This window comes from Mizuhopecten yessoensis, unplaced genomic scaffold (assembly GCF_002113885.1).
Source record: "Mizuhopecten yessoensis strain PY_sf001 unplaced genomic scaffold, ASM211388v2 scaffold10477, whole genome shotgun sequence".
NCBI lineage: Eukaryota > Metazoa > Mollusca > Bivalvia > Pectinida > Pectinidae > Mizuhopecten > Mizuhopecten yessoensis.
In genome coordinates this window covers 461,049-483,461 of record NW_018408566.1, presented here as the reverse complement: position 1 = coordinate 483,461, position 22,413 = coordinate 461,049, and the positions used below count along the sequence as shown (strand labels likewise).

Genomic DNA, 22,413 nt, shown 5'->3' with positions numbered 1-22,413 from the left:
GATCAATGCCCAATTTCACATAACCTTGAAGATTTGACCATCAATGTTTATTATGATAAATACCGAAACATTTTCTGTTTTTGTATCATACTAAAACATTTTATTATGTTAGGCATGTTTTCAAGTTATGTGCAGCAGTAATAACTCATAGATAAGTATTCTGTCATAGTAATCTTTCCTCTGGAGAACTACTTTAGGTTTGAGATTGTGTTATAGACAAAGCTATGCAATCATCTAAAAATAATAAAATAATCTTAATAACAAAACTATTATACACTTTATTAAACCCCCGCAACGAAGTTAGGGGTGGGGGGGGGGTGGAAGGGGTGGGGGTATACTGGAATCAGCGTGTCTATCCGTTTATCTGTCAACTCATTCTAAAGTAGTGGACCAATTTCAACGAAAGTTTCCAGATATGATAACTAACACCCGAAGTTGTGCATCCAGGTATCATTTTTTCATTCTAACCTTTTTTCCCTCAAAGTTATGGCCTTGTGTTGAAAAATCCTTGTCCGGTTTTGTCCTCCAAAAAACTATGGGGCCAATTTCAACGGAAGTTTACAGATATGTTAACTGCCCCCTGCCATTGTGCATCCAAGAAGTATGTTTTTATTCCAACCTTTTAAAAAGGACCTTTTCTTTAAAAAAAAACCTTTGTCTGTCTCATAAACGTCTGGGCCATTTTCATGAAAGTTTACAGATATGGTAATTACCCCCTGATGTTTTGCATTTCAGAAAAAGTGGGTCATCTAGGCTAACAAGATGTGGTATGAAAGTATGTTTTGGCATGGGGAGGGAGTACAAGAAGTATGTCCATACATAATTACTGGTGGGAGACTATGGATTAATTTGCAATGCTTTGCTTTAGTTAGCCTTTAGATTACAGTTCTGGTTTATATAAGAGCGGGGGTATTAGTTAGTCTTTGGCTTACAGTTCTAGTTATTATTTTTGTTGCCTTTTTACCATTCATTAAACAAAATATTAAAGGATATTACACTATTTTATATCGTTCACTCTAAACAAATAAAGCAAGGAAAGATACTCTTGTCTGACTCCCCATACAAAAAAAATATTTCGGCACATTTGGTCGTCAAAATTAACAACACTTAAACTCATTTACATGAACAACCTACTTGCCAAATATCAACACCCAAGGACCTTTAGTCATGAAGAAACACAAGTTAAAGGAAATGTGGAAAGAACGCTTTGTTTTTCTTTTTTTGAACCAAAAGTAGTATACGGCAAATTTACCGGTGTTCATCTTTTTTTTGAAATTCCTGATGTTGAACGATATTATTGGTAGCCAACTTTTTAACAAGTAAGAAAAATAGACTAGTTTTAGAACTATATGAATTAACGTGTCAAAAATGGAAAATTTCTCATTAGAAATGAAATTTCACAAATTTTCCTGCTTAAATCTTAAATAAAAAGAACAATTCTTTATTGAAATAGTGTAATATTAGGTATCAAAATAATAGTTGAAATACGTTGCACACGATGATGATATAATTTTATAGTAATTGTGCCATTTAAATGCTCTAGGAGGAATTGAATTACTGCACCTTTAACACCCACACAGGTTTAAGTCAAGGAGGTCCCAATTATCATCAAATGAAGCTTCCTATACCCATACCTTTTCGGATTTATCTTGTTTTGAAATTCCAAGTGGGGGCCGAAGCTAATGTTAAATCTCCATAGGCGTTGACCCTATCTTTGTTACATTGTTTGCTTATTTCATAACAATATTTATATATTTTTTATTTAAAAGACATGACCAATGTCCCTGCCGAGCGACGAACCACGATGCTGTTCATAACCATGCACTCAATACCACTCGCTTAACATTTCCGATATTAAACCACACAAACGTACAGTGTACTCTTTCTTAAGCCTCACTCCACCCACACCCTGTATGCCTCTGACCTCTGACAGAGGAGTGTGTGCCCGTGTCACACACACACGGCACATAACGTGACCTGGAATTGATATTGTAGTATTGTTACCCTATATCATCTGTACGCAGGTATACGTGCTTTCCCGATGTGAGCCTTTGTAAGCGAGGTCTGCTTTATACACGCACCAATATTTCTAACGGGTTCACTTCATCTTTTATTTTTAGACAAACCGACACAGCCTTACGAGCACGAGTGGAAAGGTGAGTACGTATACTTGTTACACACAAATGTACCTGTCTGTTATCACGTGTGTGTGTATTTTATGAAGATTGCTAATTTACGTTCACACCGGTTATACTATTATATGTGATCTGTGGAGTTTGTAACTGTATGCTCCACATGTTAGGTAGTATTTGACCTCTTTTCAACAAACATCACGGAGACGAGGATAATTGAGTCAATTGAAGAAGACAGCTGAATGCTGATGAAACTACATTTACAAAGTAAAATACGAAAGGATAATACATACCACTGCACCAACACACAGGACAAACTCAAAACCAATAAGAGGTGGGCACTATATACTCTAGAAAGGGAAAGAGCTGGCACCACATGCGGCATCCTTCAAAACCCGGAAATGGACACTGTATGAGACGTAGTGGATACTCTTCGATCACCATCTCACACTCCTAGTAGTTAACCAGACCACGATATGTGTTATATAGGCACTACCGGATTGTTTATATATATATGATATACGATAGGATGGTACATGATGATGATTTTTTTTATAGAAATAACAAACCAATCATCACTTACAAGCTGTACCTATTTTGTCGACGCTGAGGGCGGGCCCTGAAAAATCTAGCCGTAGTCCCACTCATATTCCTAGGATGTTACACAAGAACGTAAAACCCCATCAATCAAATAATAGGAAGGTACTAGCCCGAGTTTTCTATAGATGTCAAAATGTCTAAGTCTGGTGTTAGGGTCAGAGGAAAGTCGGGCTAAGGAAGGTACGTGTGTTTTATCTAGTTCATATGTACGGAACCTTATCACAAGTCGGTTCTTCGGGAAGCGAATATTAATTCGGTATATCAATGATTGAAGTTTTACAGAAATTACAACGTGCATTTAAGTGTCTGTGATAAAGGCTATATCATATGTCTATAGTCTGGATTACACCGCCACACCATTAAACTATTATCTACGAGGTCAGATAAGGACATACATTACCTAAAAAACACAATTGGTTACAATGATATAATGGTGATTTTGTTATTTAGTGTATACTAATTAGCGTACATGTATGTTTCAGACGGCGCGAGTGTTTCCTGTTACTAAACTATGCTGGCTTTGACTGACAGTTGATCACACACAAAATAACTTAAATTACGAAAGAGACCATAAAGAATGGATAGCTGGTGGATTGTCCAGCTGGTATTGGCCACTGTCCTGGCTGTGGTTGTGTGGAAATTGGTCAAGTTCAATGTACGGTACCGAGGCTGGTGCAGAGTAGCGAGACAGTTTCAGAATATCGGTCCGCTCCATCCTGTCTGGGGCAACCTGCATCTGGTGAGTAAACTACCTCGACCTTTTTCTTCATCTTCTTCCGCATCTTGCGACAGAAGAACTCATAGAAATTAGCGCACTTGTTGGTGCATAACTTTGTTTTTAAAGTGAAACCTACATAAACTATCAACATGGTTCATATAATCTCGTTCCAGATTGTAAATGTTATTTGGCCTCCTCGCGAGAGCCACCATCATAGTGTAGCTAGTTTAAATACCTATATATTGGACCTCCTCGTAAAGAATGCAATGCTCTCCCCGTACGACCCACACACGTATAAACTGTTTAAAAGTAATACACATGAAATTGAAAATATGTATATGAAAGCATATCAATATAAAGCAACGTTTGATTGTCACGTTGTGAATTCCTTAACTAGTTTTTAAAACCAAAGGTGTATATTCCAGTCAGTCGTTGAATCGACATCGTTCGGAATCGGACCACGTACGCGCATTCCGTTTGTTCACAATCTATTTCAATAAACAATAATATTAATGCAATACCACGTCTCTTTAATCTTACTGGACATTTAAACCGAGATCATCCTGACTCTGAAATTGGTTTCATATATATTTTTAACACTTGTGAAGAGCACTTATGGATGTCATTTCGTTTCCTGCGAAATATTTTACATTTCAGGACTGTCCCATTCCACTGTCAAAATATTAGGGACTAAGTCCATTGTGAAAGTTACTGCATATACTTAGGGACCTAATCCACTGTGAAAATGATAGCATGTACTAAGGGACTTTATCCACTGTGAAAATGATTGCATGTACTAAGGGACCTAATCCACTGTGAAAATGATTGCATGTTCTAAGGGACTTTATCCACTATGAAAATTGTTGCATGCACTAAGGGTATTAGTTCATTGTAAAAGTTACTGCATGTACTAAGGGACCTAATCAACTATGAAAATGATTGCATGTACTAAGGGACCTAATCCACTATGAAAATGATTGCATGTACTAAGGGACTTAATCAACTATGAATATGATTGCATGTCCTAAGGGACCTAATCAACTATGAATATGATTGCATGTACTACGGGACCTAATCCACTGTGAAAATGATTGCTTGTACTAAGGGACCTACTCAACAGTGAAAATGATTGCATGTACTAAGGGACCTAATCAACTGTGAAAATGATTGAATGTACAAAGGGACCTAATCAACTGTGAAAATGATTGCATGTAAGGGACCTAATCAACTGTGAAAATGATTGCATGTACTAAGGGACCTACTCAACTGTGAAAATGATTGCATGTACTAAGGGACCTACTCAACTGTGAAAATGATTGCATGTACTAAGGGACCTAATCAACTGTGAAAATGATTGCATGTACTAAGGGACCTAATCCACTGTGAAAATGATTGCATGTACTAAGGGACCTTATCAACTGTGAAAATGATTGCATGTCCTAAGGGACCTACTCCACTATGAAAATGATTGCATGTACTATGGGACCTAATCAACTGTGAAAATGATTGCATGTACTAAGGGACCTAATCAACTGTGAAAATGATTGCATGTACTAAGGGACCTAATCCACTGTGAAAATGATTGCATGTACTAAGGGACTTTATCCACTATGAAAATTGTTGATGCACTTAGGGTGTTAGTTCATTGTGAAAGTTACTGCATGTACTTAGGGACCGAATCCACTGTGCTAATACACTGTGCTAATCCACTGTTGAAATTATTGCATGTACTTACGGACCTCATCCGAGGATCCACTGTCAAAGTTATTGCATGTACATTTACTTATGGAGCTAATCCACTGTGAAACTTACTACATATACTTGGGGATTTAGTCCACTGTGAAAGTCATGTATGGTTGGGTGGCGCAGTAGATAGCGCAATTGCCTTTACCCAAGGCAGTCGGAGTTCGATTCCCAGATCGGACGTGAAAAGGTGAGGGGTCACCTGCCCGATCACTTGGGTTTTCTCCGGGTACTCCGGTTTCCTCCTACATTAAGAACCCCTCGCATTAGCATCCGGGCCAACAATTGTGATTCCTATAAGTTGTAAAAACTTGCTTTGGAATTCTTGTAAAATAAATAAAGTTGATATGTATATTTATATGTAAAAAGTCATATGCTTAGGGACGGAGTCTACGGTGCAAGTTATATACTTAGGGACTTAGTATAATGTGAAAGTTATATACTTAGGGATTTAGTCCTCTGTGAAAGTTATATACTTGGGGACTTAGTCCACTGTGGAAATTATATACTTAGGGACTTAGTCTTCTGTGAAAGTTATATACTTAGGGACTTAGTCCTCTGTGAAAGTTATATACTTAGGGACTTTGGCCAAACTGAAAGTTATATACTTAGGGACTTAGTCCTTTGTGAAAGTTATATACTTAGGGACTTAGTCGACTGTGAAAGTTATATACTTGGGGATTTAGTCCTATGTGAAAATTATATACTTAGGGACTTAGTCTAATGAGAAAGTTATATACTTAGCAATTAAGTCTATTGTGAAAGTTATATATTTCGGGACTGACTTATTCAACGATGACATACATTACATAGCACTTCGGAACTTTGTACTAAGGGATGTTCCTTACTTAGTTTATGTACTTGGGAACGTCCTTGATCTACTATGCGATCCTTATGACACATTTACAGATGAATACGTTCACTTCATTTTAGACAAACTTTCAAGTATCTCCGATACTACGCAATCGACATTCCTGACTTAAGTGGCTGTAAGCTTTTCCATCCTTCTCTATACATACGCTGTCTATGTAAATTAAACAGGCCGCACGCCTCCTTTTCCGTGCCACAGAGGGTTATGTAGGGAAAGTGTTCGTTGTTATGGTAACGTTTCAGCGATAAAAATGTACGGCAACGAGATAGTTTGATAATATAACTTAATTTCACCAGGGAAGTTTAAAGAAGATGGATAATCTGACATGCTGTTGGAGGTGGCAGTATTCAGACTTTCTCTGGGTTTTTAATGAATTTAACATGTAACTCAGCGAGATCGGGTAATCTCATTCGAGGGCTAATTACAAGATTCTGAAATATAATCACAACCGATTTGAATTGTACAAGCCGAGACTTGTGATGTTATAGAAACTTAGCCACAAACTGAAATAGGATGATCTCGCTCAGTTACATGTAATTTATTATTTTCTCCATCCTCTTCAGCTCGAGTCGAGTCGGACTGTCTCGTTTACCTCCGCGAAAAAGTAACCCGTTCTAAGAAAATATGAATTTAAGTATAAGCTAGTCCATAGAGTGGATAAAACTTTATTTATCTATATATTATCGTAAATTTAAAAGCGTTAAACATTACATTTCATGAAAAAAATGTATCTAATGCAATCTGTTTATTTATTGAAAGGTGCGAATAAATATATCGCCGTACGAAAGAAGATATCGCCGTGTAAAATTTTACGCTGATATAACGTCAAGGTGACAGGGTTTGACATGAGATATCCTGTCTGAGGCGGTATTATGAAAATCTCAAACTATCTCAGATATTATGGTCATTTCGGACTTTCTCTTGTATTATGGTTATCTCGAACTGTCTCTTGCATTATGGTTATCTTGAACTGTCTCTTGTATTATAGTTATCTCGAACTGTCTCTTGTATTATGATTATCTCAAACTGTTTCTTGCACTATGGTTATCTCGAACTGTCTCTTGTATTATGGTTATCTCAAACTGTCTCTTGCATTATGGTTATTTCGAACTGTCTCTTGTATTATGGTTATCTCGAACTGTCTCTTGTATTATGGTTATCTCGAACTGTGTCTTGTTTTATGGCTATCGCTAACTGTGTCTTATGTTATAGTTATGTTAGACCGTCTCGGATAACATGATTTATATCTTGGTCCGTTTCCGGTAATATAATTATCTCCGACTGTCTTTTGTATAATAGTCATGTCGATCGAACTATCTCCGGTACTATGGTTATCTCGAACTGTCTCTGATATTATGGTTATCCACAACTGGCTCTTGTATTATGGTTATCTCGAACTGTCTCTCGTTTTATGGTTATCGCAGACTGTCATTGGTATTATTGTAAAGTCGGACTGTCTCGGATAACATAGTTTATATCTTGGTCCGTCTCTGGTTTTATGGTTTTCTCGAACTGTCTCTTGTATTGAATAAGTTTGTTCATATTGGCAACATTGATCGATTGTCACGGTCATGTAAATGGGATATGAATTACAAAACCTGGCCCCTGCAGAAGTATGTAGCCGAGAATGATAATATTTCTTTTAAATCTTGCTGGGATTTAGCGCCTTGTAGGTTTTAAACTTGAATGACCGTTCAATGTCACAAAGGTCAAACGTGATATTAAGGACCATACCTGATTTATTTGCTACTGCTGGTGTCGTTTTATTCAAGTTGATGCATCTACATGGGTTTTTTTCTTCTTCTTTTTTCCGTTTCTGCTTCTATTTCTAATGCCGCTATCCATCAATGTATTGAGAATGATGATTGCTACACTAATCTCTCACCTTCCCTTGAAAGGAGGATGGTTTCCTTTCAGACTTGTTATGATTTGGTATCCTCTGGTCTTGGTATAACTCTAGGTGTGAGAAGTCTAACCTCTGTCTGTATAACTCTAGGTGCGAAAAGTCTAGCCTCTGTCTGTATAACTCTAGGTGCGAAAAGTCCAGCCTCTGTCTGTATAACTCTAGGTGTGAGAAGTCTAGCCTCTGTCTGTATAACTCTAGGTGTGAGAAGTCTAGCCACTGTCTGTATAACTCTAGGTGTGAGAATTCTATTGTCTGTCTGTATAACTCTGGTTTAAACTATTATTATAACAGTTCGAACATTGGGAGTAGAACTCATATCGGATGATGTGTGTTGCATTCCTTAAAGGAACATGCATCTAAGCTCTGTCATCCGACACATGTCTACGATAGCAGGATACATTTTTAACACCTGGTTGTCAGTTTTATCGACATCCCATCACAGTTCGTGTCAATGTCGTGGTCTTTGTTAACTCTGTTGATGGGTACTCTTACTGTAATGAGGAGACCACCAAACACTTTTGATGTTCTATCTTTTCTATACCGTATCCATCGGGCCATATTTCTGAGACCTTGAAGTCTAGATCCAGCCATTTTTCTGTTTCAATGAATAAGTTATGTTTTCTTGTCGTCAATCATTTTGTCCGTCCGTATACAACTTCTGCTAGACAAATTAGGAATGTATATGACGTCCGTGAATGAAACTGGCGATGATGATTGTCTTACCACGGGAGATGACGACGGGTGTAGATGTTTAACTTACCTTGATGCAGTGTAATTATTTTTTGGCCTACTGTATTTATTACAAACTTTGAACAGTGCAATCACCTGTGTATGCATTACGTTCGTCTGTCAAGCGTGTTGATTGAGTAAGAGACTATACAGATAGTCTGGAATGTTTCCAATGGAGGTACCAGAGCGTGCACATCAATCTCTGTTTACTGTTCGCGGAATGGATCAGTCGTTGTTTTATTAGTAGATTTTAAAGAAGTGCGCGTTAGAGATGAGAAACTGTCACATTCAAATAAAAACAACTATTTGACCCAGTAATGACCATCTCTTTCCCTAAGATGTCGTACACAGTGACGCCGCCTCTTTGGAACAGTACTTTGTGTTACTGTTTATATATTTCTGAAAATATTTCTGTAAATGACGACTTGGTAGAGGAAGGATTTTTATGTGGATAAATGTCCATGTTTGAGTCCGCTTACCGGTTGTATGCAGCTATAATGACGAGTATTAGAATATTGATATTTGAGGGAATTCTGAAGAAAGGAGTGGGGCACGCGACTTCGACTACAAAGTTATGAGAGAAACAAAACAAGCAACTCGTGATAATCGATTATGATTTGTATCTATAGCTGTGAGATCATTTACTTATTATTGTAAATTATACGTAATAATAATTAACTCACACGACCAGATGTAACTCATAATGGGTGATGCACTGATAGACAGTAGAAATATCCTGTCTGTAGGCCCCATTCAAATACATATCCGTTTTGTCAAATCTCGAATATTACACATTGAAAATGTTGAGCTCCTGTCCTTCTTCAGTCAAAGTTGGAAATCATTATTTGTTTTGTACGCTCTCCTTGAAAATGGACATCACTTAAAAAGCAAGACAATTTTTCCATAAATGAGACTGGAAACATTTGTCTAAACGTAATATTCCATGAAATAAATTTAAAAGACATGTTTTTCTGAGCGACTTTTCAAAGTTATGGCATCCATTTTGTATTTCAAGAATGTCCATGTTGTAGTTCAAGCACACCTATGACTGGATGGTGATAGCGAAGAAGGTAGTCAACAAGGACAAACCTAGAATTATCGTCACATGGATGACAAACCTGTTCCCTAACTTCTCTATGGTGCACCCCGACACCGCCAAGGTTGTGTTGAAGGCCTCAGTACCCAAACCCACGGGGGTAGGATCACCATACGGGGCGTTTGTGTCTTGGCTTGGTAAGCTATATTTCTCCCTTCATTTTGAATGCTGCAGCAGACGGAGTTTTCGCTAGACAGAGATAGCTATAACCTCTTTGTTATCACATGCTCGGTTGCTCTCTGGGCACTGTTTTATTAGTGTTTTAGTGTTTTTGATAATTCAATGTTATATCATTTCTTAAATGTAATTTAATGGCAAACACGATTTAACAGAATTGTAGAAATATGAGATTGATAATAAATTATATCTTAACCCACGTTAAATTCATTCCTCTTTCACCATTTGTCTGGTATTTATCGATGACGAGAATTGCTCTTAGAACAAAAGTGTTATTTTTCACTGCAGTTATAGATATCTTTTCACTAGTGATTTTTTCAATGAAAATATTGAATACAAAACCGATGAATAAATTAATCGGTCAGATAGATTGAAATATGCCTGTTCGGTATTTGTCTTCATTGTGACAATGTAAGTAGTCCGACGACCTGAACAAATATCCCGTCCAACAAAGTGAGGGATTTCAATTGATGTTCCCTTAAAATATATCACAAGTAATTAGAACGTATTTTGCCGCAAGAGAAACTATTAAATATCCTGGTTAATGCAAAATTTTAGCTTCAAAATAAAGAAATTACAATTCAATAAACAGTGATAGTGCAACAGAAAATTTACTGAAATTGTTCATATTGTAACGTAAGTAGCACTTCATGCTTAACGCGTAACTCTACAAACTAAACAAACATATTTGCATATCAAACAAGTAGGACTACATAACCAACAAGTCACTCTACTGATTGAAAGGTAACCCTACATACATAACAGGTAACACTAAATACATATAGCAAGTACTTGTTACTATACACTCCCTTCAATTAAGCAACATTACTGACCGTACATACAAGTAACACTGCAGTCTTTACAATAAACACAACGCACCTGACAAGTAACACTAAACACCTAACACGGAACAACAGACGTAACAAGTAGCATTACAGACTCAACAAGTAGCAAAACAGACTCAACGAGTAACATTACAGACTAAACAATATAAAATTATGGACTTCAGGTGAGGTCTATCCCTGATTTACGGACTTGGTCTGAACAATATTTACAGAGGCCGAAGGTGTGATTGGTAACAGAATTACAGACTGGCTGGGAAATTACCTAGGCCTATTTCTAGTAGCGGTCTGCAACACTTTTCTGTTTATAGGTCGAGGTCTGTAACACTTTTCTATTCAAAGAACGAGGTCTGGAAGAGATGATTTGATTGCAATTGGCTGTTAATCGATGGCTGGGAAATTACCCAGGTCTATATTAGTAGCGGTCTGTAACACTTTTCTATTTATAAGTCGAGGTCTGTAACTTTTCTATTCATAGAACGAGGTCTGTAACATATTTACAGACTCGTCACATGACGTCGCTCCTCCAATCAGGGCTGGGAATTAGCACCAGTCATATAATAATAAGTAACATTACAGACTCAACGAGTAACACTACATAACTGACAGGTAGCAGTACAAACCCATCCAGGAACACTTCAAACCTTACAAGTAACACTACAGACGTAACAAGTAACATTACAGACTGACTCAACAAATAACATTACAGACGTAAATTACAAGTTACAGTGTACACTACAGAACTAACAAGTAACACTACAAACAACAAGTTTCGCTTCAGTGGTTACAAGTAACACTACAGAACATACAAGTAACAGGACAGACTCAGCAATTGATATATAGTTCACGTGCGCTAATTACGATTTGATCACGTTAACTGTAAGTAACAATACTGGGCATTAAAGCTGTATAGAGTATGTGCTCATTGTGGACTCTTACATTGTATACATAAACATGCATGTATACAATCAGGAATAAACACTGATATAACCTTTTACGTGTAGTAAATTACATATCAGGCACGAACAGTAACACGCCCGTCCAATTAGATATTAATACAAACACTTACGAAAAAGTACGTGAAAAAACGGTAATTAAAGCGGTTTGACTATGAGTAGTTCTATATCACTTACAGGGTACGGACTGTTGACCAGCTCGGGCTCCAAGTGGCAGAGGAATCGACGTATGCTTACACCGGCCTTCCACTTCGACATCCTACGTACATACGTAGACGTCTACAATAAATCGTGTGATAGGTTTATAGTGAGTTCCTATACATATTAGGTCACCTGAGTCAATCGGATGAACTATTGTGATCACTTATTGTCCGTCGTCGTCGTTCGTCGTGCACTTAGAAGCTGTCAATCAGATTTTGATAAAACTTTGTGGTAATCCTAAGTCCAGGGTGGGGTAGGGGGCAGAATGTATACTCACAATGGGGTTGGTCCTTCAGGGGGCAGAGGACTGGCCATCAGGGGGCCGAGGACTGGTCATAAGGTGTCATAGAGTGCCAAACCTTCAAAAGAAGTGCAGTTTAATTTTCAACAATTTTCATAAACAGATGCTTCGGTGATGAGGATCAGAATTTAAACTCATGCAAAACCTGAAACAATCATTTTGTTTTACGTCTCCTCCAGAAACTGTCTGTCAGATTTTGATGAAACTTGGTTGTTATCTATAATCAAGATGTGGCTGACCTTTCAAGAACCTGAGTGGTGGTGCCTTAAGTGGTCAAATTGGCTGAAATTTCAACAATGACATTTTTGGGTATAAATTATTGATTTTCAATGGGAAATAATTCAAACTTAGTTTGAATTTTTATTAATTGCAGTTAAGCTATTCTCCTTTAATGGTAAATATTACTTTTATATTATTATATATTTTTACTTATATTTACTAGCTATATATAAATGTTGGTCAAACCCCACCATTATTTTTCAAAACGCCAATCCATTCATAAAGATGTTTTTTTTTAGATGTACTAAAATTCTTTGTCGCATCACAATAACAGTATCAATTGTAATTTAACTCAAGCCCATGGGCATCGTGTATATGAATCACTTTATACAAAAGACAAACAGAAGAAGAATTCCTAAGCAATATCGATGTAAAGCTCACTTGTCCAATGAACAATGTTAGCATTGGGTATTTTCTTTCCATTCATTTCTTAAGTTTCGCCTGATGAAGACTTCTAAGCCAAACTGAATGAAAACTTGTATAAATAAAGGATGAGATTGAGCAGCATGCTATGTAGGATTAAAATTGATTAAGAAATGAGCTGAACATATTTCAAAAGTTCTTTTTGAATATTACTTTGCGAAAGTGATTATGTTTTGCAACTATTTACTGTATTGTCATCCTTGGGGCAGTATAGTGCTCAATGTAGGAAATAGGCGATCACTATTAAAAAGACTACACTGTGAGACTAACAAAGTTACTGCTACCCACTGGACCAGAATATTATTTAACACAAAAATATATTAATATTATATACATGTAGAAGAGACATTCTCGGGAATCTTTGACAAAGCAGAAAAGACAATGGAGAAGACCGGAGTTCAGCTACTTCAGGAGTGGGAGGCATTTGTCGGGTTTAAATTATTTGGTCGGTAAAACTCGTATTGGACAAAGTCCGATTCAGACGTAAGAAAGTGTACTTAAAAAGTATATAACAATAAAATAATTCCTGGACCAACATAATCTAATGGGATTCCAGATGATGTAAATAAGGGTACAACTTTATACATTTACTGTGTGAGAATAGTTTGACATGTATGAACGTATCACAACATCTATTAACATCTTTACCCATTCCTCACTTCAAACACATACAAACAACTCACACGCACACCAATCCTCATTGACAGTATAGTGTTGAGAAAACTAGGACGAGCAACATAGTTTGTTAGTGTTTAGATTCATTAATGGAATTCGATCTGCATTGTTTCATTTTACCAATCCTTTAACCGTATACAATAATTTATATTTGAATAAAATATATTATTCCTGGGTTTATTTTCCATTTAAACATTTAGAACAAATTGGAATCCATCTCAACGGAAGGAAAATCTGTTGAAATAACGAAGCCAACTGCGGTAGCCACCCTTGATATCCTGCTGAGGTGTGCATTGTCCTACGAGTCGGATATACAGGAACAAGGGTAAGACTTAAACATTTACTGTCTTACAAATCTGACAAACAGCAACAAGGGTAAGACTGAAACATTTACTGTCTTACAAATCGGACAAACAGCAACAATGGTAAGACTTAAACATTTACTGTCTTACAAATCGGACAAAAAGCAACAAGGATAAGACTTAAACATTTACTGTCTTACAAATCGGACAAACAGCAACAATGGTAAGACTTACACATTTACTGTCTTACAAATCTGAAAAACAGCAACAAGGGTAAGACTTAAACATTTACTGTCTTACAAATCTGACAAACAGCAACAAGGGTAAGACTTAAAAATATACTGTCTTACGAGTCGGACATACAGGAACAAGGGTAAGACTTAAACATTTACTGTCTTACAAATCAGACAAACAGCAACAATGGTAAGACTTAAACATTTACTGTCTTACAAATCTGACAAACAGCAACAAGGGTAAGACTTAAACATTTACTGTCGTACAAGTCTGACAAACAGCAACAAGGGTAAGACTTAAACATTTACTGTCTTACAAATCGGACAAACAGCAACAAGGGTAAGACTGAAACATTTACTGTCTTACAAATCTGACAAACAGCAACAATGGTAAGACTTAAACATTTACTGTCTTACAAATCTGACAAACAGCAACAAGGGTAAGACTTAAACACTTACTGTCTTACAAATCTGACAAACAGCAACAATGGTAAGACTTACACATTTACTGTCTTACAAATCTGACAAAGAGCAACAATGGTAAGACTTAAACATTTACTGTCTTACAAATCTGACAAACAGCAACAAGGGTAAGACTTACAAATACACTGTCACAAATCGAACATACAGTAACAAGGGGTAGTCTTTGACGTAAGAGCCCGACATGCAAGAGCAAGTGTAGTTATAAAACGAACAAGGTTAATACTGAGGCGTAGACTATCTCTCGAGTCCATTACACATGCTCTACAGTTAGTTCAGACATACAAGGCTTAGGTCAGAAATATTTTATACGTTTTTAATAAATCATTATATTTGCAGAGATGAATAACATCACATTTTTATCTTTCTGTTGGTATTGATATCTCTTTGGCAGGGACAAACATCCATACGTTCTGGCTGTGGATGAGCTAACCCACATGGCTGCAGACAGGTTCATGTAAGTGTGTAGATAAAGTTATAGATTCCAACAGGAAGCTTAACCCCATGAATGGGCACATGTGCTCAGTTGCTATATACATTAAATATGTGTGTGTTTATGTTAATATAAGAATATTTATATGAGTTTAGAAAAAGTTATAGAAAGGATGTTTGCATTTGATGAATATTACTGATGTCAACATCATTGTTTACACAGAAATCCGCTCCTTCAAATCGACGCTGTATTCCGATTGACCAGTGCTGGCAAACGTTACTTCAATCTATGTGACTATGTTCATGACTTTGCCAATAAAATCATCCAGACCCGAAAGGAAACCTTGGTACGTACATGTATGACCCACAGAAACGGGTGCATACGGTAATGAAATAGTCTTAATGCAATGACCAATAGACTTTTAAAAGTACGTGTTTAACAAATACATACATGGAAAGTACACGTCTGACCATGAATAATATACTTTGATAATGCATGGATGACCAACATACATTAGTAAGTGCTTGTATATATACAATGCTCATTTTTGAGGTTGATCTAGCAAGGAGCGCAGAGAGGGACACTGAGACTAGCAAATTCAGGGAACATTTCAAAAGTATTTTTCTTCATAACTTTGTTTAGGATTAGTATTTTTCTGGAGAGAAAGTATTAAGTCCCTTGATTTTATAATTGCAATTTAGTAACTATCCTTGACTGATTTCCCCTATCAGATGTGATATAGGAAAGAAGTGGATCCGGTATTCAAAAGATCTGGATGTCATATATATTAAATAGTTTGTTTATGTTGCACGAGGGAAGTATTTTTGTCGATTAAAAACGAAGAAGGAAGAAATAAGCATAAAACCGAAAATATTTTTTGTTTGCAACATTTGAAATTCGCTATGATGTTTCCTGCCGAATTGGGACATCATCTCATTGTTCTGTGCTGCGTTGATAATGTCCTGGAACAAGGCAGACACAGGAACACCACAGTTAGTAATAATAACATTGGGACGACTTTACATTTCCTCAGCATAGATTGCAGCTTTATGGATCACCTGCTCCTTGGACTGCCCCAAAAACCTGTGATATTCTGTTTAATATTTTTAGTAATATATATGTATGTATGTACTGTAATATGTATGTCAACTGTTATGTTACATGTGATGTCTATGATCTATTTCCTGAAATAAACATTATTATTATTATTATGGATAGCAGTTTCTGATTCTTCATTGTAGCAACTTATACATATTCTTCCACTATGTAGGAAAACAACCCGTCCTCAACCCAGAAGCGGCGTCTAGACTTCCTGGATATGTTGATCACAACCAGAGACACTGATGGTCAGGGACTCAGCGACCTGGAGATTAGGGACGAGGTGGACACATTCATGTTCGCGGGTAAACTGTATTACAAATTTGGAACTTATAGAAAGGATCGATTATTTTCTTGATAATAATAATTCGAGGTTTTTTCAAACCGCTTTATCACAACCTAGGTCCAAGGTCGTATCAAAGCGGTTCACAAATTATAACCCGTGGTTATAATCTTTTATATTTAATTATTATATATTTTGGAGAAGCTGTACGTGTTCTACAACTACATTGTAACCTTTGTTTTACCACCAAATCATTTATCAAATACTTAATGAACAATATCTGTTCCTGACAAAACTGTTAAATTAAGCTAAACTAAACAAATATGATTGACATACTGTTGAAAATGGTTTCGCAGATATTAAATATACCCAATTCAACATAATAAAAAATGTAATATTTTTCAAACGCACTATGTTGAAAAAGGGTAACAATGCACTTCTAGAAAGCAGAGCAGATAAGTTTTCTCTGCAATTCATTATAATGATTTCTTTTTAGGATTTCATAAGCCTTGAAATTATATTACATGTTATTTTTAACAAAACTCAAAGTAAACGATAACGCTATTGCCTACGACTGCAGATCGCTTATGCCTACATCTAGATCTATTTCTGACCATAAAGCACAAAACGCTTACATTATTGTGAGAGTATGTAATCCTAGGTCCGTCTCTTAGAACGTAAAGCATTACTTAATTTTTCTTCTTTCGTACTAGCAAGAACATAAGTATTGTATTCTGTATTCCTATTTCTCATTCTAAAAATGATGAACAATTGCATTATGTTAAAAGCATGTATTTTATTTATATTTTAAGAACACGCACGGTTACGTTATTTGTTTATGTGTGTTCCCATTCACTGTCGTAGGTCACGACACGACAGCTTCAGTACTAAGCTGGACGTTTTACTGTCTGGGCAAGTACCCAGAGTATCAGCAAAAAGTGTTTGAGGAAGTAAGGGAGATAATGCAGGACAGAGTTCAGGTCACATGGTATGTTTTCATTACTTACACGATAAACATTACAACTTATCATAACATGTGATATGAGTACACGTATAAAGTAAATTAATTGAAATAGATGTTATTCATGAATTGGTTTTCCCGTTTACACCTTTTGATGTAATCGTCTCGAAATTCTTAAGTGTAACTGTCCTTAACTTTTTAATTTTAAAATAGATGTCAGCTTTGTCCATAATCACACTGTATCAGCTATTGATGGTAAACTGAAATTGGCTGATGTCCTATTACTTGCTCCATCATTAGCTTCATCGTGACGGCATAGTATCGTCTTTTAGTTATGCACACCAATGTCTCCAAAACAAGTGGAATCGTTTGGAAACTATTGTATCTTTAAAGCCTGCTGGGCTGTGACTGATACTTTATATCTCTGTAGCTACCGCTTGATTCATACTCTATTTTACCGTTGATGATGTAAAATGTTGTATAACAATTATCTGACTTCTCCACCATGTTTTACCCAGGGACGACCTACCACGGATGCAGATTATTCATCTTTTCTTAAAAGAGACCATGCGGATGTACACGCCCGTGCCAACTATCTCGCGCACGCTCAAAGAGCCCCTGGAAGTGGATGGAGTTATTCTCCCCGCGTCCATCGACGTTATGGTCCAGATTGATTGTATCAACCATCACCCTGATAACTGGCCAGACCACGAGGTATGACGTATCATTGAATGACGTCATGTTTTGAACCTTATTTGCATTAATGAGTTTATATCTTTGATACTTCGTACAGTTTCCTATGCTGGTTTCGGATACGATCAACCTGTAAATGACATTTGCCGGTGACGTTGACATTTTCCTTCCCGCACGGTCTAGGTGAAATTTCACTAACCACTCATGATAGGAGGTTTTATGATTATATATCCTGTTTCAAAGATGCTTTTAACTTTCCATTAAAACAAATTAAGGAACATCTGAATGATAAACACGCAGTTCTACAGCTAGCTTGGTCTGCGGTAAAACATTTAAGTCATTTGCATATGACATGGTCAATAGATTTGCAGTCAGGTTGGTTACTTTCCTGTGTTATTTATGTATATGTTGGGCTAATCTATATTCAACTTCGTCTTTTTATTGACTCGTAGAAATATCAAAACCCTTGAAAATCGAGATAGAGTTTCTAACGGTATGCATACAAGATAGAATTGACCATATAGCGAACTCACTGTGTCTTATTTCAATATTTCTAACTTTGGAGTCTAAATCGTTAAGATTAAAACTATTCTTTTGTATATTTTTTCTCATGTTTTCTCTTGTGTGATTAACCTTTGTAAATGTAGCTCTTTGGGGTTTCTGGTTGCTGAGGGAGTTTGTCTTTGAATTGACACATCTAAAATGTAATTTCCCTGTCTATTAGCTTAAGCATTCATGTCATCTCCACACGCGGTCTTTATGAAACAGATTTATTTCTTCCCTTTAGAAGTTCAGACTTGACCGGTTCGAAGACCATGCATCTAGCGACAAAGATCCATTTTCTTATGTTCCCTTTTCTGCTGGACCAAGGTAAGTACATAATATACGTCTGTAAGCCAAGTTTCCTTATTACCAGACCAAAATAAGCAGGCACATTTTACTTTTATGCATGACACATCTTTCAGGTGCGTTCCCTTATTTTTATAATAGCAATAAGTCTATGTGCGGTCGCGTATATACCTCTTTCAGTGCAGAGACTTATATTTAAGATTTACTCCCTTGGCTATTGTTTTTAACTCCGTCAATGAATGGTTCAACCTCGAGTATAATTTATTTTAGTAATGTGCGATTGTTGACATCTTATCAAGTGTATTTTGTTGTAGAAACTGCATAGGGCAAAACTTTGCTCTAAATGAAATGAAAGTTATTCTTGCCAAGGTCCTGAACAGGTATGTAATTCATATTATATAGTGGTTTGGTTTTTTTTTTAATTTACAAGACACATTACACTCAACATATCCTTTTCTCAAAAACGTTGGAATTGCATATAAAGCGAAGGTAACGCAGAACGGAAAGACCGAGATCAGTTAATCGTTAAACAATACAACGATGGCATGTGTCGTGTCAATTATTGAAAAAATGATTAGCAAAAACATTCATGTCAAGGTTTTTATCAAAAAAATGAATGATTTCATGAAGCTCACATTTGTTCTTTTACATTGACCTTCTGATGAACTCTCACGATGACAATGGTGAGTTATTTTCCATACAATGCATTGTGTGTGTCTTTACCCATTTAGTCCATTTGCGTTAAAGACACTTCGACATGTATCTTATGATGGGATGGTTCTTTTTGCACTTGCTGTGTATGCATCGCATTTTAAAGCATCTCTACATTCAGTTCCAACAGTCATTTTAGCATAAGGGTTACAAACATTCGGCTCGACACAATCGAGAAAATAGTTATCATTTATGTACCGTTTCTGTTACTACTGCTTTAATTTGACCTATTTTAAAATTATTTTTATAAATCTATTTGATTGCTATTTTACTTTTGACAGGATACTTAAGTGTTATTTTATCATTCTTAGACAACCAACGATGTAACAATTAATTTTTGTCAAACAGTGACATTTATACAATAAATTGTTTTGTATAAGGATGTTGCAAGTGCTTGTTGTATTTCTCTGTAACTGTGGCGCTACTCGTTTATTGTTGTTATACAATATTATTATAAACACTTATAATATAACAGTGAGATTACTACAGTGTACTTGTATTGTTCCAACTATGTTACTATTCATTTTTATATAGTAGGACAGTAATATTTCACGGTTTTGTGTCAATGATTTAGATTTCGTATTGTGCTTGACGAGGACCACGAAGTCGTAGCACTAGCAGAGGTCGTCATGAAAGCTAAAGATGGGATCAAAGTGAAGCTGCTACCCCGGTAGAAGAGTCTGTTTGGTGTACCTCTCACCAACCAGGTTAAAAAAAGGCGTCAAAAGAAAACCTTGTCTAGGTAGAGCGTCCGTGTGATGTAACCTCAGTACCCTAACTAAGAACAGAATCAGAGTTAAACATTTGCTAATAGAGTATTTCGAGAATGGATTACATCATATAGCTATTTCGTCCTTCTAGAATGCATCGATGATGCAAGGGGAAAATAATTAAAAATCCAAATTGTCGAAACTTCTGTTAAGGAGTGCTGGTTAATTTCAAATCAAATAATCTATAAAGTATGTATAGTATGAACATTGGCACTTCTCAATAGATATTACTATGGCTATCAAGGTTACAGCAAAAACGTGGTAGAACCACTAGTCACTTGACGCCGTCAATAGCAGGGTATTGTTGGCTAAACTGTGCTTAAACGTTTATATAATTAAGCAGCGTGTTTCAGTTAGTCCATTTACTTCATGTGATGAGTAGAATTGATACGTTAAGCAATCAATTCCAGTCGTAATATAAATGGTATTAGAATAAATAAATCTGAATAATTCTTTAACCAGTTTGTACATGATATCCCCTTAACACTGTCAGATTATTTTGTAATGTATCTGATTTAAAGATAAATATCAAGGAAAACTAAAAGGGTATGGATTGGGGCAAAACGGGGATGTGGAGGAGAAATGCCTTCCGATAATAGTGTTTGTTTGAAATGCCAAGGCAAGTTTAGTTAATTGGCATGACCTATACTTGTATTTGAAAATAATTTAAAGGGAAAAGTTATCGACAGTACAAAACAAAGATTGATCGTTCAGAAAAAGTAACCCAGTAAACAAAGGATTGATCAATCTTTTTACATTATTATAAAAAAGATTTATTTCTGAATACTGGAAGTTTCAACAAAACCGTTATTCGTAATCAAAGTCAATACTATAGAGAAATAGGATATTCAATATCTGAAGAAACAGGAAAATATAAGAAATATGTTTATACACATGTGCTGCAATCTTTACCTGAAATACCGAACACTGGACTATGTAAACGGAAGGGTAGAGTACATGTAGACATTCCCAGAGAATTAGGCTAAGTCATGTTTAATACCTACGTATGTTACAGGTGGCAGACATTTTTCTATAAAACATACATGTAATAGAACGAAATGTAACATACCAACGAACAAGTGAAGCATTACAAGTAGAGCAAAACAGAGAGACGCAGGTTTTGTGAAGAGGGAAGAGACAACGTTCAACATTTATTATTGAATATTGTCGTCAGGAACAAATGTATTTTGTGATTCATCCAACAATTTTTAAATCCTAATTTTAAAATAACTTTACAGGAAATTCAGTAAGTGGTTTGGTTGTTTGTGTGTTTATGAACTCAAACAAGGAATGGGAAATTGATTTATAAACATTTAATTTATATATGTTAATTTCGAATTGCTAATGTACATTTTGAATGGATTTGGAGTCAGCATGGACATGATTAAAAACTCCGGAATATGGTGAGCCAAACAATGACATTTCATTGATCCATGGCTGAAAGCTGATACATCAATTAATAAAAACGGAATAGATCAATATGGGGAAATGATCGAACGAATGAAATGATAAGACTTGTATAGAACATAAAGGGACGATAAAGTGTAATTTGACAATGAATATATGTAGCACGTGCATCAACTCTATGTACACGTGTATTTATGCAATACTGTACTGGGTGATATATGCTCAATCAATTTAGTTTGATGCTATATGTATGCAAGTTATATTAATTGTATTTTGTGGAGAAATACATTTTGTGCTGAAAATGATATGCTATGGTCGGACTTTTATATTGTCCTGTACTTTGAAAGATCGCGTGCTTTTTGATACGACAGTTTATAGTACGTGCCTGATAACAAAGCTCTCTGTCAGAAGATGTGCAATTCCTTACAATTCCTTACTAACATTCACATCACATTGCCATCATACTAACAGACTGTGTAGCAGTTTCAAAAAGCATTAACGACAGTAAAAATCACTGGAATAATTACAGATTGAAGGCAGCAAA

The 22,413-nt window shown here is 36.1% G+C and overlaps 1 protein-coding gene across 5 annotated transcripts; it reads left to right on the top strand.

Annotated features, from left to right (window-relative positions):
- Window positions 1-1,924: 1,924 nt before the first annotated feature.
- Window positions 1,925-22,168, top strand: LOC110460723 (cytochrome P450 4F4-like). 5 transcript variants are annotated; one of them, XM_021513803.1, is made up of 15 exons: window positions 1,925-2,024; window positions 2,121-2,156; window positions 2,691-2,834; window positions 3,215-3,471; window positions 9,731-9,932; window positions 11,950-12,077; window positions 13,850-13,974; window positions 15,059-15,121; window positions 15,320-15,443; window positions 16,368-16,500; window positions 17,343-17,466; window positions 17,958-18,153; window positions 18,920-19,002; window positions 19,296-19,361; window positions 20,267-22,168. In XM_021513803.1, exons 4-15 carry the CDS (start codon window positions 3,310-3,312, stop codon window positions 20,364-20,366), a joined length of 1,506 nt encoding a protein of 501 aa, XP_021369478.1. In that variant the 5' UTR covers window positions 1,925-2,024; window positions 2,121-2,156; window positions 2,691-2,834; window positions 3,215-3,309; the 3' UTR covers window positions 20,367-22,168. The 5 variants fall into 5 exon arrangements, with proteins under 5 accessions (XP_021369478.1, XP_021369479.1, XP_021369477.1 ...); XM_021513804.1 differs by lacking the exon at window positions 2,691-2,834; XM_021513802.1 differs by having other exon boundaries at window positions 1,925-2,156.
- Window positions 22,169-22,413: the final 245 nt, after the last annotated feature.

Excerpts from the sequence above, each read along its gene's own strand:
- LOC110460723 (XM_021513804.1), top strand. The coding sequence starts at position 3,310 with ATGGATAGCTGGTGGATTGTCCAGCTGGTATTGGCCACTGTCCTGGCT. Across the intron at positions 12,078-13,849 it reads AATCGTGTGATAGGTTTATA|AACAAATTGGAATCCATCTC; the intron begins GTGAGTTCCTAT and ends TTAAACATTTAG. Across the intron at positions 16,501-17,342 it reads GGACACATTCATGTTCGCGG|GTCACGACACGACAGCTTCA; the intron begins GTAAACTGTATT and ends TCACTGTCGTAG.